This window comes from Scomber japonicus, chromosome 17 (genome assembly GCF_027409825.1).
Source record: "Scomber japonicus isolate fScoJap1 chromosome 17, fScoJap1.pri, whole genome shotgun sequence".
In the NCBI taxonomy this organism is placed as follows: Eukaryota; Metazoa; Chordata; class Actinopteri; order Scombriformes; family Scombridae; genus Scomber; species Scomber japonicus.
In genome coordinates this window covers 20581614-20599554 of record NC_070594.1, presented here as the reverse complement: position 1 = coordinate 20599554, position 17941 = coordinate 20581614, and the positions used below count along the sequence as shown (strand labels likewise).

The window sequence follows — 17941 nt, the reverse complement described above, 5'->3', positions numbered from 1 at the left end:
GCAGGCAGAATATCACTTGAAAACCTGTTAAGTTGCTCCTTTCACAGGGTTTATGTATACTCAGCAATGTCCAAACACCCTAGGACATCATTTAACAACACTAAAAAACGGTTTTGTGAAGTTTCATCTGTGTTTCCTAAATCAACCAAGTATTGTAGCTAATAATGACATACCATTCATTCATAATGCGTTCATATTTTTCTTGCCTGTCCAAAAAGAGCGAGGACACATGACATTTCTGGCTGCCTGGATCAGGATATTCAGTTGCAACTTAAGAAACGGGCGTAAAACCTCATTTGTCGTGCAGCAGGTAGAAGATTAGCAGCTGATAGGAAGCACTTAAGGGTTTGGGTGATCAGAGAGCAGCAGACGGTGTTGTTAAATGACCTTCTGGGGGCGGGGTCAGATATCTCTCTCTCTCTGGGCGTGTGTTGGTCAGATGAACGAGTACTTACCGTTGACTGAAATGTAACAGCAAGAGAGGCATACTGGCAACTGTGGCCCACTTGGAAAACAGTGTGTAGCGGCTACCCCACTGACCTCTATCACCAAGTGTTATTTCCACTTTTAACAGAGCATGAACATAAAATCACGATGACTTGATTCTATAACACAAGTGCTATAAATATAAACACTTCCCTATCTTGAAATGCTTCTTCTGCTCATACGCTCACTTTTTGTACTTTGGCATATGTGCTGATACTTGAGCAATCACACACACAGTCAACGTATAGAGACGACTCCCGGTTGTTAATTGCACACGTGATTTACATGAAGCACAGCAGGATATCACAAGTGTGTGTGTGTGTGTGTGTGTGTGTGTGTGTGTGTTTTCTTTTTCTGTCAACCAACCAGTTGAATACCTCGAAGTGATTCAGGCAGTCAGCGGTGTTTGGTTGCACAAAGCTGGGAGCAAAATGCTTACAAATTGCTAAGTGGTGAACATGGGGAGCAACAAGGCGTGCTGATTAATAATGCAGATCTTTCAGCCTATGGAACACCTGGTCCTGTGTCGAGCAATTTGCGTTACAGACTTTGATTGGCAGCGTATTGAACAAAGATATCTTATCGCCACATCCTACAAATGGCGATTTAATGCCGTTAGGAATTCAGAGTATCGGATAAAATATACACTGTAATTTGCAACCTGATACTTCTCATATTACTTTGTATACAACTGGCTGTATTAGGCTACATTCACACTGCAGGCCTAAAGTGTTTCTCTTTGTGTGGCACAGATCTGTTTTTATTTGCAGTGTGAACAGAGAAATGTTGATTCTGATGTGGCTCTAAACCTGACTGATTTGATGCAGAAAGGTGGACTGTGTGCACATACAAATGAAAAGATAGAAGATTGCCCACACATTGAAGATTTGCAGGCTCCTAAAGTTTTTCTAAATGCAACCTTTACAGCCTGCCTGATGAGAGAGAGACCTTTTTTAGAAATGTTGCATCAACCAAAAGTGTTTGGGTTTGCTTGCAGATTTTCAGCATGCAGACAAACCTTTCGTTTTCCTGTTTCCACATGTCTTATTTGAGCCAGTGTGAGCTCACTCCAAACAGTCACTTCAGAATTGAGGCAACTTCGCTAATCCAGCGCAGCATTAGTCACATTTCTGTGCCGCCGCTCGAGGAACAGCTGCAGCGGAGGGACAGCGAAGCGGTAGACGACATAATCGGTTTGAATGTCACTTCAATGCAAGCGAAAACTCATGAGACTATGTATTTAAAATGTTTTTAAAAAACGCTGAGTAGAGGCACAGTACACGAGTGCATCAACGCCAAGCTGACAGTCTTAAAATGATCAGTTCAAGAAGCAAAAAAAAACAAATGACAGCCGTGACTGTATTGAGCCGTACCTTAATGTTTGAGATAAGTCCAGCTATGACGCAGTGTAGCTCCACAATGACAGCACACACAGTCATATTTTAGTCACACTAACACACAAGTCACTCCTTCTTTGGCACCAACTTGTTTAGGCTGATGTCAGATATCGGGCACATTTCAAAGACAGTGTCAACAATCTGACAAAAAAAAATCTACACTGGTCTGAGTAGTATATCGGTACCAAACAGTAAATACAGGCGATAGAAATGTGGCATTTTTGTCAATGAAGGGGTCAGCATGCAGCGGCAGGGGTCTTGAAGCATGTGTGACCCAAGCTGAAGGACATTTGGACAAGAATGGGTCGATGAGCCCCGTTACCTACCCCTCACCTCGCTGTGTGAATGACCTTTTGAATCTGGCACGATTCTAGATGCTCCAGGTTTGTGCTCAAGGTCAAAGCTTCACTGTTACACTTACATGATACACTTGCACTGAATAGGTGGGAACTGCAAATTTGATGTAATAAATTGCATTCATTTCCTTTGAAACACCCCCCCACCCCCCAAAAAAAAAGGACTTCCCTTTTTTGCTGCTGCTCTGGCACGTTGTCAGGATGACTTCATGAAATACTAGATGTGTGTCAGGGAAACAAGGAGATTCATTCACAGCAGGAAACGCTGCAGTTCAGGAGGCTTTCGTTAACTATAATACACAAAGGATGTTGCATCACTGCCGCCAGAGAAGCAGAACAATGGCGCTTTTTGTAGATAACATCCGAACAGCACCTAATAGTGACGTATGCTGTATATTCTTTATCATGGCGGTTGGAAAAAGACACACCAGTTCATAAAACAATATGTCAGAAATCTCTTTGGACCGACCCCCAAACTGAACTGCAAGTTAAATCTCGAGCTTCTCATAAGAGGCTTAGTTTAGTGGAGGGTGAAGGTGAGAGTATCTGTGATAGTGTGAGGTGAAAGCACTCTGTTATTCTCAAGTGTGTATCATAAAATGTTTGTTGAACTCTTAACTCCAAACCCAAGCAGGAGCTGCAACTCTGAGCACCAGCAGCTTGGACTCATCACTGTTTTTTACCTAATTAAACACACAAGGGTGAGCACCAGAGTATTCTTCACTTGCCACCAAAGAGACAAGATGAGCCTCTCTTGGTTCTTTAGGCTTCCATTTCTTTTTTTTTTCTCCTGCTATGATATCAAAGAGAGGCTACAATATTTGATAAGCGGAAAGATGTTAGAGCCACTCTGCAAACAGGTTAGTGTGAGACACAGCTAATTATATTTATGAAGCTGCAGACAGACTTCTGATCTTCGATCTGCGGGAAATTGCCACGACCATCACACTTTGAGGAGGCGCGAGATCCGTCACGTGCTCGTAAAGGTGTAACGATGACTCGGCGGAGTTCATGTCTGCTTTCGGTGAGAGAGGTCAGCGTATGTAGATTGTCATTTTATTGAAGAACACGACGACCCCGGCTAAGCAAATACTGCTTTACTGCTCCTGCCGCTAGCTCCACCGCTTCATTTAGCGTTGGGTCGTAAACCCCTTCCCTGTTATATAAGCTAATTGTATTGTAGAGTCAGCTGACATTAGACGCTCGCATGCAGGGTGGGAAATTAACACCAGCCAAATGCAGGTATAATATGAAAGTAGCTGGCAGACACACAATCATGATTACTATGGAGCGGCTGCTTTTTTAAATTATTTTTTTAAACATGAATTTGGCTCCCTGCTTGCATGTTCTCACTGAGACTACATTTCACTTTTAATGTACCACTTTTGTGTTTTGCTGGCACTCCTTTTTTTGTTTTTTTTTTAGTTTCCAGCACATTTCCACTTCATTGCTGCACAAAAATATTTTTCTGTCTATATTTTGTGTGTCCAGTCAGACTGTGACATTAGATGCACTGTGGCTGGTGCAGCAAGTTAAGGTAATTATAATATAAAGTTTAACCCACTTTGCAGGATTAATCCCAATGACTTCAGAGAACGATCCCCTTCATGTGTCACGCATGAATCAGGCTGACGAAAGCATGAATCAGGCTGACGAAGCATGAATCAAGTTGATCTAAACAACAAAAAATAGCTGTGGGGTAGTAACAGAATTTGTCATAAAGTGGCAAACATGTGGATATTTTACAGGAAACTGTCTTATTCTGTGATTTGTGGCATTACTGTGTTTTTTTTGTAGTAGTATTATCATTCAGACCTGACCACATTTTCCACCCTGTCGTGTGACTGTATGAGGTCTCATCAGAATGTCACACACACACCGCCGGGCGCAAACAGGTGCACTAGAGCCAGCAGGATTAAGTTTTCATTGCATGTTACATGAGTGGGTGGTCTTTACTTGATCAGACATCAGAGATTCTGACTGTAAGATTACATAAGCATCCATCATTCGCACATGTTTCCAGGTTATGTGTCAGTGATCATATTAGTAGAGCAATGTTAATTTAAAACAGAGAGTAACCCGGTCATGCATGCCCCTTATATACATCATTATAGCATTGGTTGTGTGTTTGCTCTATACACAAGCACCTCTGACTCTTCAGTATCTCTGCAGGTCACACTGGGAGATGTATGTCTAATATATAAAATCCTAGTTTACTCAAGCTCGACTTCTGTTGTGAAACATGATATTTTTTAGACAGTCCAGCAAGAATGATAAAGGATCCCGTACCACTTGCAGCGCTGTCATAACATACAGCTTATTCAATAAAGCTGGAGTACCAAACGCTTCAACCAAGTAGAGCATCGACATCCAGTTTAATAATCAGATTCAGCACACGGAGAGCAGGAAGGTCCACTCACTATTGATCTGCTGCCGTTTGTGTTTCTTGACATCAGCCTGACATCTGCAAGAGTCTGAACGCTCCTCTGACGACTCTCGCTGCTTCCACTCGTAACCAAATACCAAACCTCGTCAACAAACGCAAGCTGAGAGCACAGATCATCAGTGTGTGGTTGGCTTCAGTCCATCTCGTAGATATCTTCCACAACCTACTGAAAACTACTAAACATATATATATTCAATATATAAAAATACATTTTGAACAAGATCTTATTGTTGTAGAGATGGTTAAGATGCAGGTTGTGTTGGAGAGTGATCAATACTAAAATGATCATTCAGTGTGGTACTTTGAGAAATTAGATGTTTGATAGAAATCATTGACTTGTGTTATCCTATAATGTATTTACAGGCACTTGAGTAACCAGGTTAAAGTCGTTTTTTTTTCTTAACTGTCATGTAAACGAGAATCATGCTTTCTGTTATCAGAGTTTGAGATTAGACAAACTTGGTTTCCACATGTGATTTGACTACATGGAGAACACTTGATTTCTCTGCCATATACACATGTAACCAGGGTTCTAATCAGGATTTTATAAATAAGCATGTTCACTATAACAGGCTGCAGACTAAGGAAGCACAGCACAGAGCGGCTGGATAAAAGGAGTAGATCATTACACACAGCCAAGCATCTGTGTATATAAAATACCACCATCCAAAGTCTGTTAAAGGCCTGACCTGACCTAAAATAGTCAGTGTAGCAACAATCATCTTGGCTACTTCTTGATTTAACTTATTCTATATGTTGTAAGAATTTAGATGTTTATGCTTTAGACATCACACAAGACCAAAAATTCAATAAGTCCAATTAGTTTGATGTATCACCCAGCTCCATCTGCATGCTTTACACCAACAGTTGACTGAGAATCCAATTAAAGTGACCGCTTCTTTGCATTTTGACACCATCTTTAATATTTGGTTTCTCAATCTTAACACCAGTAACTGAAGATGAGAGCGACACACGATACTCAACCTTTTGTACCACTTCAGTCTGTGTCCGGCTTTCACTTCTACACGCATGTAAACTTATACTACTGTTTGTCGATAGCAGAGAGTTAAGATGTAGGTTTTCCAGCTTTCCCAAATCCAAGAGCAAACCACCTTTTTTCTCTAAACACTTGAATGTGATGTTTCAATTCTAACTCCACTTCCAGTACGCTCTATCAGGTTTGTGTTTGTGCTGTACAGAGTAATCATCTCACTTTGAAGCTGCAACAGAAACAGCTCCTCATTAGTTCCAGCCAGGCTACACCCACACAAGTGTTATCAGTTACTGATTAGACTTTTTTTTTTCTGTGGACAGTGTGTGGGCGTGTACAGATCACACTTGATTGACATCTCCCCTGACTTTCCTGAATTATCTTTGTTGCACCTGTTGAGAGGCGACAGTTTACAGCTCCATGCTTATTTTCAGAATATGGACTTCAGCTGAGCTCCGTTTCTCTTTTAGAGCTGTTTGTCTCCTTTTTTGAAGTGTAATAATGAACATGAGCCTTTATGATAGTGTAATGTAATCAATCAAAGATGCCAAATGGATTCCAGTGTTAGAAACCACAATGAAAAGCTGAACGTACCTGCTCTAAAAGCTTCACTAGTGAGCACTTTTTTAAAGAAACGATACTCTTGGTGCCTTCAAACGGGCTCTGGTGTAAAAGTTTAATGCGTCCAGTGCGTGAAAACATCCTGTAGGTTGAGATGGCCGTGCAGCAATGTCTTGTAACATTCACGACACACCAAGCGAAGGAGGAGAGACAGGCGGGGGGGCGAGGGGGGGGTCAGCGGAGAAGGCGACAGCATGAATGGAGAATTAGCATCACTTTTGTTCTGAAGGCCTGAAACATGTTTGCATGAGTGGAGGCTGATGTTTCACTCCCTGGTGTGGAGAAGGACTGCGGGGTATTGATGTGGATGAGCAGCACATTATGTGGTAAATCCATATTTTAATGTTAATGTGTTGTGATTTAATGGATACAACAAACTTTTAGGAGCAATGGATGGGGTCAAATTAGCTTTTAGCTCAAATTGAGGGCGAGAAATTATAGGCAATTCATGATATTCATTTGTTCCATTGAGCCAGCACAGAGACAGTTTAATGACTAGATCTAGACTTGTAGCTTATTCTGTTTGTTACAACTGTAGCTGTACAATCAGATACTGGCTGTGAGGATATCTGCAGTGATTAGTCTGTTAATCAGTTAGTTTGACTATAAAGATTTTCTCTTCCTCATTTGGATCAAAGGTCCAAGTATAGAGGATGTTCATGTGTTGTGTTATAAATCCCTGTGAGGTAAATGTGTGATATTAGGCTGTATAAATAAAACTGACTTGACTGAAATTTAATCAGCAACAATTTTGACAATCAAATAATTGTATTTAAGAATAATAGATTAAGTACATGTTTGCATGGTTGGATTGTTGTAGCTTCCCAAATGTGAAAATATTTTCTGTGTCTTCAAGGTTTGGACAGACGTTCATACAAACCAAGATGTTTCACAATGTCTTCTTTGGCTCTTAAGAAATGATAACAGGCATTTTTCACTATTTTCTTACAGTTATAGACAAAATGATTAATGGGAGAAAATAATCCCTAGATTTATAAAAATGATAATGATTGTTAGTTGCAGACTAAGATAGATCAATGGTTATCACTCAACCTTTCGGATATTTCTAATTTCAGATCCATTTCAGCTGTTGGAAGTACGATTTTAATGAATTTACTAAAGGTTTGTATGTGTAAAAACATGCAAACTTCACATCAGCTGCTGATCTACTAACGCAGCACACTGAGGCTTGCGTCTTTCCACTGTGCAAAATAGTACGCGTTGTCCATTTAGTACGTTTGCCATAATGAATATGCAGTGTGGGGCTCTTCATTAAGGCCCCATCAGGCCCTTAGTCTTGTTCATCAACACATAACATAAACTTCTTTCTTTTTTTTTTTTTTTAAATAAGGATCCCTGAAATTAATTCAGCAACAAATTGTGATCTTTAGACATTTACTGATTAGGACAGTTACAGTTGAAAAAGAAACTAAAAGGAACCAATGCCAATACTGGTCCTAAATGACCTCAAATAAGACTTTGACCTTTCTGTGTGGCAGTTTCTTGTTATCTTCAAGTATGTATCAGCTCAAACGTTTTGTTGGTCTTACTTTAATTATAGCTGTGTTAACCAGGCCTCTACCTCAGTCCCGCCTTTATAATCACACCAAACCAGTGAGAGGTCCAAGCAGGTAAAATGTGGCAATTGAAGCGGAAAATGTGTCATGGATGATGGTCATTTAGGATTAGGGTTAGGGTTAAGGTTGGGGTTAGGGTTGACCTCATCCAGTAACCAAAAAGATTAGGGTTAGGGTTGGGTTGACCTCATCCAGTAACCAAAAAGATTCAACTATATTATTTTTTAAAAATCCCCCTTTTCTGCTCTATCATTTTTTATTATTAACACCATTCTTCTTTGGCACACCTGACTGAGGACGGCAACCTTTACAGAGGAGGTGGGCAAATCCCCCGTCCGCCTCTAGAGAGACATAAAGAGGTGTAGGGGCGGTTTAACTGACCAACGATACCGGATTAGAAACTGTGCCTTCAGTGTGGCTGTCATCCCGCTTTGCTAACTGTGTCATCTCTCAAAGACAATTTCCCTAATGTATTCTATCTGACAGATGACCCATCTCCGTGATATCGTTTTGCCTCCCGCAACAACGGGGCGTTTCACTGAGCATGAAGGCATAGTCCTTATGAAATGATAGTGCCTTCAGGGTACACACACGAACACACACACACCCCACACCCTGTCGGAGCGTCACAGATGTCATTTTTTTTCTAGAAGTATGATTTTGATGCCTGCGCTCATGAGAATGGTTCTTATCCTCCAGAGGACAAGAGGTGAAACAAAGGCCCAAATTGAACATGTCGACAACTTGTCCCCCTCTATCCAATTTTCCTTTTTCTTCTAACCTGGCGGAGACTCTCCTTGTAAGGATGTCTCGTATACACCAAATTACATTTAATAATTTGAAATGCCTATTCTGGTGGTGGTCTTAATTGTCTTTCTATAATATAATAAACAATAATAAGCAGCAAGGCATCTTTTGAATGAAATGTTTGCAATTATTATTCACGCTTGGAAGCCGTAGGATACATTTTTCAATATCTACTAATGAACTGCAGCAACACACGACTAAGTCTCATTGTGAACATGCTGATTAGGTAGCAGCAGGTACAAGTGGGTTGAATTTCAAGGCGGAACGAGAGCAGCTCGCAACCTTTTTGTCATCTCAAAACTGTCGCGTCGCAAAAAAAAACCGACTCAGCCTTTTCACCGAGTCTCACAGAAACATTTAATCCCGACTGATTGCTTGAAAGGCCTTTTCTCTCGGGGTTATGACACCAGATCTTACACCCCTCGTTCAGTAGAGTCTACACCAGCATATAATAATTGCACGCTTAAAGGTCTGCCCACATGTTGAAACAATGAGCAGATTTTAGAAGTCTATTCCAAGAAAGCTTTTATTTTGTTTGCAGTAAATTGAGACTACAGTTGTGGAACCATCAGAGTCTTGCTTGAAGGTGAGGATCAGATGTCACATTTCCCAGCAACTGTCTCGGTTTCCTGATGTCAGGCAAACGTATTTTGATGTCCTAGAATGTCCGTATCCAAAATCAAGACATTTTTCCTCATCAGCTGACCCTCTCCCTGATTGACAGCAGAGATGTGCTGCATCATATTAATCATTATAGTACCAGAGGAAAGCCACAGCCTTGCTCATGACTGGACTTTCGTTCCACAGGGCTCTGAAAGACAAAAACAGTCTACTCCTACATGAGTCATTTTACTGTTTTGGATTCCTAGAGCTGTGTTTGTTTTTGTGGACTTTATTCTTGTTTGTCTGTGTAATTCAGAGCAGTATTAGAGTAAGAAAGCTAGACCTTCATCTCTTATTTGGCTGCGTTACAATCTGAGGCTGTTGTTACTCAATCTAACTTTAAATAGCACCTTTCATACAGGTGAGTGTGATTCAAAGAGTGGTTCAGAGATGTTGACAAGCTCATAATAAGACAGATCAAATGTAAGTAGTAGAAGAGAATTTGAGAATAAGCACCGGATAAATACAAACATTTGGTAAGAACTTTCTATATCGGCTTCTGACACCTGAGATTGACGTCATGATGTGTATTGTTGGCATCCGACAAAATAGAAAGATACTCAGGAAAACAACGTCTCAGAATTAAAGGTGAGGGGTTTTCCTTGTAGTGAGACCCTTTGCTCCGTATGACAAATTGTCAATTTTTGTGTCGTCGCTGCGGTCTCATCTCTCATCTCGTTTCATCATGCACCAAATATGTCAGTGCCACATCTTGTAGCTGTCTTGTTTTGCGTCGGTGTCATGTTCTGCCTTAATTAAATGTTAAATGCGGTGTATAAAAATGATTCAGATGGGGTTTTTTTTTTTCTTGCCAGCAATCCTGCCATTAACTACCCTACAGCTTAGAAACGCTCACCCTCTCTCTGCTGCATGCTAAGGCCCGACTGACACAACATTTGCATTACACAAAACATGAGCCGGCCAGACCCGCCCAGGACTATAGGGATTCCCAGCAAACGATTGCAGGGCGACTGAATCTTTTCACCCTCTTTTTGGCTCTAGCAGACCTCCTCGGCTCCCTGTTAATATGCAGAGCCACTGAAGTGTGTTTAAATTACAAAGGAAGCCCGTGTGTTCTCCAGGAGGGCTGTTGTTGTCACACCTCATCTAACATGAGCCATGTTTCCTCCTTTTGTTGCAGCTCTTGTGTGTATCCTGTCAACAATCAGATAGAGGTGATTGGCTGTATGCTCTGAATAGAGGACTTACAATGTAAATCGGGGGAGGGGAGAGCTAGGGACAGTGGGGGGGTCTCTGGAGATCCACTCCTGTAGGTGTTGATGGAGACACTTGTCATTGTCATGTTGAAAGCATTTGTTGTGTCAAGGAGGAACACTGTATCACTATGAATTATAAGCAGCTACATATACAGTTCACTGATACTACATGCAAGAGTCCTATTTAACACAACTCCATGACCAAATGATAAGTAGATTGTGGCGTTCAGTTTCATGTTTCAACATAATTCTGTAGAAAATGTTTTATTTGATAATGTGTACTAGTTTATATGACATTTATAACCTTGTCAACAAGCCTTGATGATGAGCTAGAACACCTTTTACACTTAGTCACATGCACGTGTCTCTGTTGGCCAGATCACAGATTTGATGGCAGTCCAGTCTGTCTTGGTTTTTCAGGGCTTCATGCAGATCAGGCTGAGCCCCGCCGTACCTCAAAGGGGGCTGGTGATAAATCCGTAGGTCTTAACTGCCAAATACCAGAAGAACCTCCACAGTTTAGTCATAGCAATTACAGTTTTAAGCAGCTGTAATCAGTATTTATGTTAACCATGTTAAAATGGCGTCATGTAATGTCAGAGGCGCCACTCGTAGCGATGAACTGACAGAATGATCATCCTACTGTGCAGCTTCTCATTGTTTAGCTGCCTGGCTGCAACTTTGCTGCTTTAGTTCACTCTCAGCGCTCATCATTAGCAAGTAGCAGGTGGACATAGTGGAGCATTTACTCAGATATTTCCCTCAGGAGCTGATAGAGACCAAAAACAGAGCTGAAAGAGAGGGAATGTTGGACTTCTATTCATCAGAATGGACAGAAACACTGCTGGATGTACAAATAAGTAGGGCTGGGCAATATATTGATATTATATCAATATTGTGATATGAGACAAGATATCATCTTAGATTTTGGATATTGTAATATCACGATATGTCATCAGAGTTGTCTTTTCCTGGTTTTAAAGGTGGCATTACAGTTAAGTACATAATTGTCTGAACTTACCAGGCTGTTCTAGCTGTTCTGTTGTGTACCTTTTACCCACTTTATCATTATATCTACATTACTGATGATCATTTATTAAAGATTTCATTGTGTAAATATTTTGTGAAAGCATCTACAGTCATCTCTACAATATTGTTGCAATATCGATATTGAGGTATTTGGTCTAAAATATTGTGATATTTGAGTTTGTCCATATCGCCCAGCCCTATGAATATGTAACTGTTTGCTAAAAAGTTCAACATATCATCTTATAAGGTTATAAGGTTATAATATGACAGTGTTGTGGTCTCCGCTGCCCCTAAGTGAACAAATAGTAATGCATGTGTAAAGAGCTAGCTAAAGAGTATCCACGTTGATGAATGACATTTCTGGACTCTGAACAAGACAAAAGTTTTTCAGGTCCTCATTCACATCACTCCCTCAACATCTGGGTCTCTCTGGCCCACGCAGTGATTCACTGATCAGATAAATGCTTCAACAGCTGGTCGCCCTCTGTATGACCATATTTACTGAAATGACTGGAGACACTTCTTGCTTTTCTTCAATGAGACTAGGAGACTGACTGTTGCGAGAGAGATTCTACGAGAAGTTATATCCACAGAGAGCTCGTTAGGGCTGGGCATTGTTTAAACTATGACCGGTACCAGGACCAATACATCCTTCAATACCTTTTTTTTTTATCTTCTTCATTCGATACCTCATACCTCATACCTGGTGTGAATGGAAGCATTCAGTTGTGTAAAATGCCACCACTCCTCCCCATCCATTTCATTTTTACACCAATAGATTGTGAAAGTGTTCTAATTATTGAACAAATCACTGATGTAGTTACACATGGGAGGTGTGAAGATTACACTTGTGTCTCTAAAAGATGTCCACCTTCTGTACGTCTGGCCGGGATGCATCTTGAATCCTCTCATGCAGTGTTTGATTTCTATTTCCACTTTGTTTGATATCTGATATCTAAAGCCATTATTTGAATCGTTCTTCATCAATCTTTCAGCATGGATAGAGGATTTAAAGCTTTCACTGACATGAATGAACCATAACTGATTGATCTTTTGATTTGGCGTGTGCATCCCTAATTCAAACAGACTTGAGTAATCCAGACTAATTGGTCGTGACGTGTGAATGACGCCGGCTGTAAAAGCGCAAAAACAAGAGAGGAGCCTCCCCAACGTTTTGTCGGATGATGATCAGAATGAATCCGTGGGTAGACGAGACCTTGATGTACCTGTGTGCAGTCTTCCTTGCTTGATGTGCCTGCACTTGGCCCAAAGAACTGCAGCTCGCAGCTATATTTTAGCTTTGTATTATTTTTATCACGTTGACAGCTAACAAAGCCCCTGTTCTGTTCTCAGCCTCGCACTGGATGCCTTATGTGGTTTCAGCGAAGAGGGAAGCATTATTTATGGATTACAGACATGCAAATAAGCTGGATCTCCTGTCCGAGCAGGATGTAGACCTAACCTGCCGCTCACCCAAATGAAAGCCTTTTTGTTTAGTTTTTTTTTTCAGTCGGGGAGCTCTCACACCAAAAAGCCCAACAATAATTTAGTATGTTGACACAAAGCCTGATGATTACGTCTTTGAAGTGAGAACGTGCAGACACTAATCTTTGTGAAGTACCTGCAGTGCTCTTTACTAAAAATAAATGAATGCTACCTAAAAAAAGAAATGGGTGTGCAAGTGCAGCTTCAGATAGCAAGTAGAAATCATTATTTCCTGTTATTTCAAAGGATATACCTGCTAATACTTTTAATCCTTTATGATACTTCAGTGTAATTGTGTAATAATATCAGTATAATCAAGTGTCATAGGTAGTAATACATCTTTGTTATTCTTACAGTTGTTAGATATTTATCCAGTAGTCACTTTTTTAAGCATGTTACATCTTGAACACATTGTTGGTGTAATTCAGTATAAAGAGGAAAGATTAAATAATCAAACAAGGATTTGAAACTCAGCCTGTCTTTTTTTCTCCGAGGCCGTGACCTCTGCTTTGGCCATAGTGTTCGATAGCGAAAGTTTCTGTGACACCTGAAACTTGCTTCTCCGTTCTCGCTTCACACCGCACCGCTAACATTTAGTCGTTTTCGTTTCCACATTGGTTAATAAGTGTGCTTGATGATGACTAATCCAGCTCAAATGCATCACATCTAGCTGTAAATGTTCCCTTTTTACATGATGTAATCATTCAAATCTGGAGACGCTCAGAAACCCATTTGGCTAAAGTGTAACAGCAGAGTCCACTTTTAGAAAGGTAGAAAGATAAAAAATTAACTTTTGGCTGTCAGATCCAGAGGGAGCTTGGGCAGATCAGATGTGTTTATTCAGCAATTGTCAGATGATGTTTAAAGGATGTAGTAATTACTCTTGGAAAGACAAACTGGAGTTGTATTTCAGAGAAGGATTGCTTAAGTTCTTTTTAATTGTTTTGATGCCACACCTGTCTGACACTCCCATGACTCACAGCAAACCTGTTGCCTCATCTACTATGGTTACATATTCATAACTTTAAAACTCAGTTAACAGCTGTCAGTGAGCTCTGGAGTAACGTTAGGCCATCGACCAAGAAACGAGTAATTAGTGCTTGATCCGACTCCAAGTGCAAATTAGAGATTTCTAAACACTGTAAGATAGAAGGTTTTTGAACTTTGGTTGTTTCCTATGAACTGCTGCAATTACATGGATGAAAAACATCTGGCAGATGTTGTAATTGTCTGTCCTGCAGTGCTGCATTAAATAGTCAAATAAAAAAAATTCTTTATGAACAGCAAATTAATCAGCAAGGGATCAGAATAAGTTTTAAGATCCCTAACCCTTTTTTACTATTTTCTGATATTTTATAATTAGAAAGTAATCTTACTGCTACTAATATTACTGTCAAGTCTATTTTAAAGGAGATCCATAGCAACACACAATGTCTGAGAGCTTTCTATCAGCCCGCTTATCTAAAAGGTTCATGTCCGTTTTTTTTTGTTTTGCAGTAATGGAGTGGGGTGACGACGTGCGGCCCATCTCTGAAGAAGAAGCCATGGTCATCGTCAACCATCAATCCACAGGAGACGTGTGTACCCTCATGATGTGCCTGCAAGACAAGGGCACGGTAAGAAGACGACAAATGCGTCACGTCACCGCATCCCGTTTAGGAAATCCGGGAACGTAACAATATTAAGGTTGACCGGGGTGACATCAGCGGTTTGACTCAGCAGGGCAGTCGGACTGTGCTCTGCCCTGCTGCCCTTCCTGTCTGAGCGCGTCTGTGTATTTCTACAGGAAGTCCATATCTGCAGAAATCCAGAGAGCTCTAAAACCCATCTGAGCCTGTAAAAAGGTTCAGTTTGTTCATGAGTGGGTCCACATATTGTTTGCTTCTGGCGTGTAGCACTCAGGTGACGTTCCGAACACATCCGGCAATGCTTTCACACTTTGCTAATGCTGTGCAGGTGGTTGTCATGTGCCAGTGTACACAGTAAAAACAGGCAGGGAAGAAGACTGCAAGCTAGCAAATATGCATGTAAACAATGCAGGATTCAAAGTACTTAAAACCTGCTTTGCAAATATTTTTTGGCGGAAGGACCCAGTGTAACACCCAATGTAAACATATTTTGTTTATAAAAAAATTCCACTGGGCTCCTTTTTATAAGTTTGTGTGTTTAAGGATGTTTGTCAAAGGTTGGTTTATGTCTCAGTTGACAGTTTGTTTAACTGAATGACTGAAAAAAAAGTTAATGAGAACAAGGAATGCTGCTCAGATAAGGAAAGAATGCCTTTGAACTGTCTGTTACTGTTAGTTATCACATTGATTTTTTCAATTTAAACACAAGTTTTAAAGGAGTTTAGCATTTTAAAGTTAGCGCTACTTCATGCTGTGTTGAAATGACACATTTCCTGAGTGAGCAGAGAAGATTTGACAGTTTGAAATTTGTCTTCATTAGCAACATGAAGTGGCCTCTGATGGGGAAGTAAATGGACAGTATGGCCTTCAGACTGTAGTGTCAGTCACGTTGGAGCTGATCTGAATGATAATCTGTGTTTTCTTCTCAGTGTAATATCAGAGAAGAAAAAGTCACAATAACCATCAAGCAAGCCTGAAAGTCACTTTTCACTCAAGGCATCAGTTTTGTCGCTTTATCTCCAGAACGTGCATCCTGCTGTCCTGCCACCTTGTACAATATATCCTGGAGATTGCAGGGACAGCTGTGTTGTATAATTGTTGTTGTCTGGGTTTTTTTTTTTTTTTTCATAATTTCATTGTGGTAGTGTTGTGGGTTTGTTTTGTTTTGTTGTTTTTTTCTTTTTGGCTGTGGCTGTCACAGCAACGGAGCTGCACTGCACAGACATGATGACATGATCTGCCTCAACAACTGCATCCCTGGCCCAGTTTATCCTCTTAGCACTGAAAGGACAGTAAGCCAAAGCTGCATCGGTGCAGGTCAGAAGGGTGGAAGTGCTGAGGGGGCTGAATCAGTTTGGGCAGTTGGGTGTCAAAGCACCAAAGTCGTGTGATATTGCTCATAGGAAAAATGAAGGATCTAATGAGATCCAGCTGTGGTTGACTTTGTTTCTCCTCTCTTTTCCAGGTGGTACGAAGAATGATGTGGTTGATGGACCATGTGTTCAAATACACCAACTTTGGCCTAGTGTCCCTGATCCACGGGGACTTCTTCATCAGACAAGTAAGAGACCCACAGTTGTTAAAAAGAACATTTCACTCACTTCTCCAGGTTTATATTTATATTCTGGGGGCTCTACTGGAATACCTCTGCATGATTCACACTTCAAAAAACTCCTTGTTTATCTTAAATCGAACCTTTAGGCAGCCCCTCGGTTCTGCCTCTGTCTGAAACAGGCCGTTTTTAGCTCCTGGCTGTTTAACTGCTTCATTCCAAGCAGCACGGCGGTGTCACGTACCGGCTGCATCGCTGCCACCGGAGCTGATCGTTGCCACTCTAGACGGAGCTTGTGATTCCACCAGATGCGCCGCAGCTCGTTTCAGAAGCAGGTCTCTGCTTCTCTCCACTAAAAATATGCACCAAGTCTATTTTTGACAGGAGTGTTAAGCTTGCACAGAGCAGATTGAGCATCCGGTAATTTTTCAAAATACAAAACCCCTGTGCACCCTCCTGAGCGTTTAGTACAATAAACACAATTCAAACAGACAAATGTAACTATGTAGCCTACGCAAGCATAGAAGAAGCACAAAATGTACCAAATCAACAAAATCTGAGCAAGCCAATAACCGTTTCAGAGGATTTCACATTTCTCAAAATGGGAAAATTCTCAAATTGATCCGTACGTGTTAGAGCCTGAATCCAATCCCAAATATGTGAGTAGACAACGTGAACAACATATGGAAGTAGAGAGATTGCAAAGGAAGTGTACAGAGTAGGCTCAAGCCCTGGATTTTGACTCTTACACACATTCACTTCAAGTTTTGAAATTTTGACCATGTTATATACATAGACAACCGACATCATAACAGAAAATCCATAAAAACGTATGTCTCTTTAAATCCAGCTCCAAATATGACCAACAATGACCTAAGAAGGTGTGCCAACAAAACTGTACAGTATTTTCTCTTGTATTTTTATTATCACACCTTTTTATATACCCATAAAAAGTTGAACATTAACAAGCGTGGTTTCACAGTCCTAACACCACACATATCCATAGCCGATGAGCCGCCCAACAGGTTGTTTAGTTGGTAAATTAGCCTCAAGGCCACATCAACAGTTCTACTGGGAGATGAAAGATCTTTCTCTCTCTCCCTCTTTTTTTTCTCACTTGTCAACATTATGTTTTTCCCAGAATGTCTGAGGATTAAAACTATACACCTCAAGGCCATAACCCAACTCTTTCAGCCTCCCGGCTACAGATGTCCTCTTTTTACCCTGCTCTGCAAACGTGGAGAGACTACCCATCTGCTTGTCCCAGCTGGACAGCAGATACACGAGCAGGCTTCCTACAGCCACGCCGTCCTCTAAGAAAGATAACGGCAGCGGACAGTAGCGTGGGAGTGCTGCTCGGCCCCGCTGGGTCACACTGACCCTTTGTTGTCGGGGCAGCTGGAACAGAGCAGGCTGCTCTGATAGGGCACCTACTGGTCAGGGAATTCCTGGAATATCATCCGAGCTTTAGAGGTAAATTATTGGCAGATTTAGTCCATTCATTTGAATTGTCAGACGTTTATTTGAGGCCTCTACAAGACAGGAATGACATATCTGATTTATATCTACTGTATGTCAGAATATATCAATGTTTTTACATGCATATCTTTCCAGTGCTGGCACCAACAATGCACATAAATAAAGAGCCCACACATTCCTCTTTATGTCTGAGCTACAGAAACACCA

The 17941-nt window shown here is 40.9% G+C and overlaps 1 protein-coding gene across 1 annotated transcript in view; it reads left to right on the top strand.

The window, feature by feature from the left end:
• The window catches only part of lpgat1 (lysophosphatidylglycerol acyltransferase 1), a 46011-nt gene that overhangs the window by 2367 nt on the left and 25703 nt on the right, over positions 1–17941 (top strand). Inside the window, exons 3-4 of the mRNA XM_053336610.1 lie at positions 14573–14691; positions 16169–16264. Of these exons, the coding sequence (XP_053192585.1) occupies positions 14573–14691; positions 16169–16264 (215 nt within the window). The remainder of the gene's footprint in view (positions 1–14572; positions 14692–16168; positions 16265–17941) is intronic.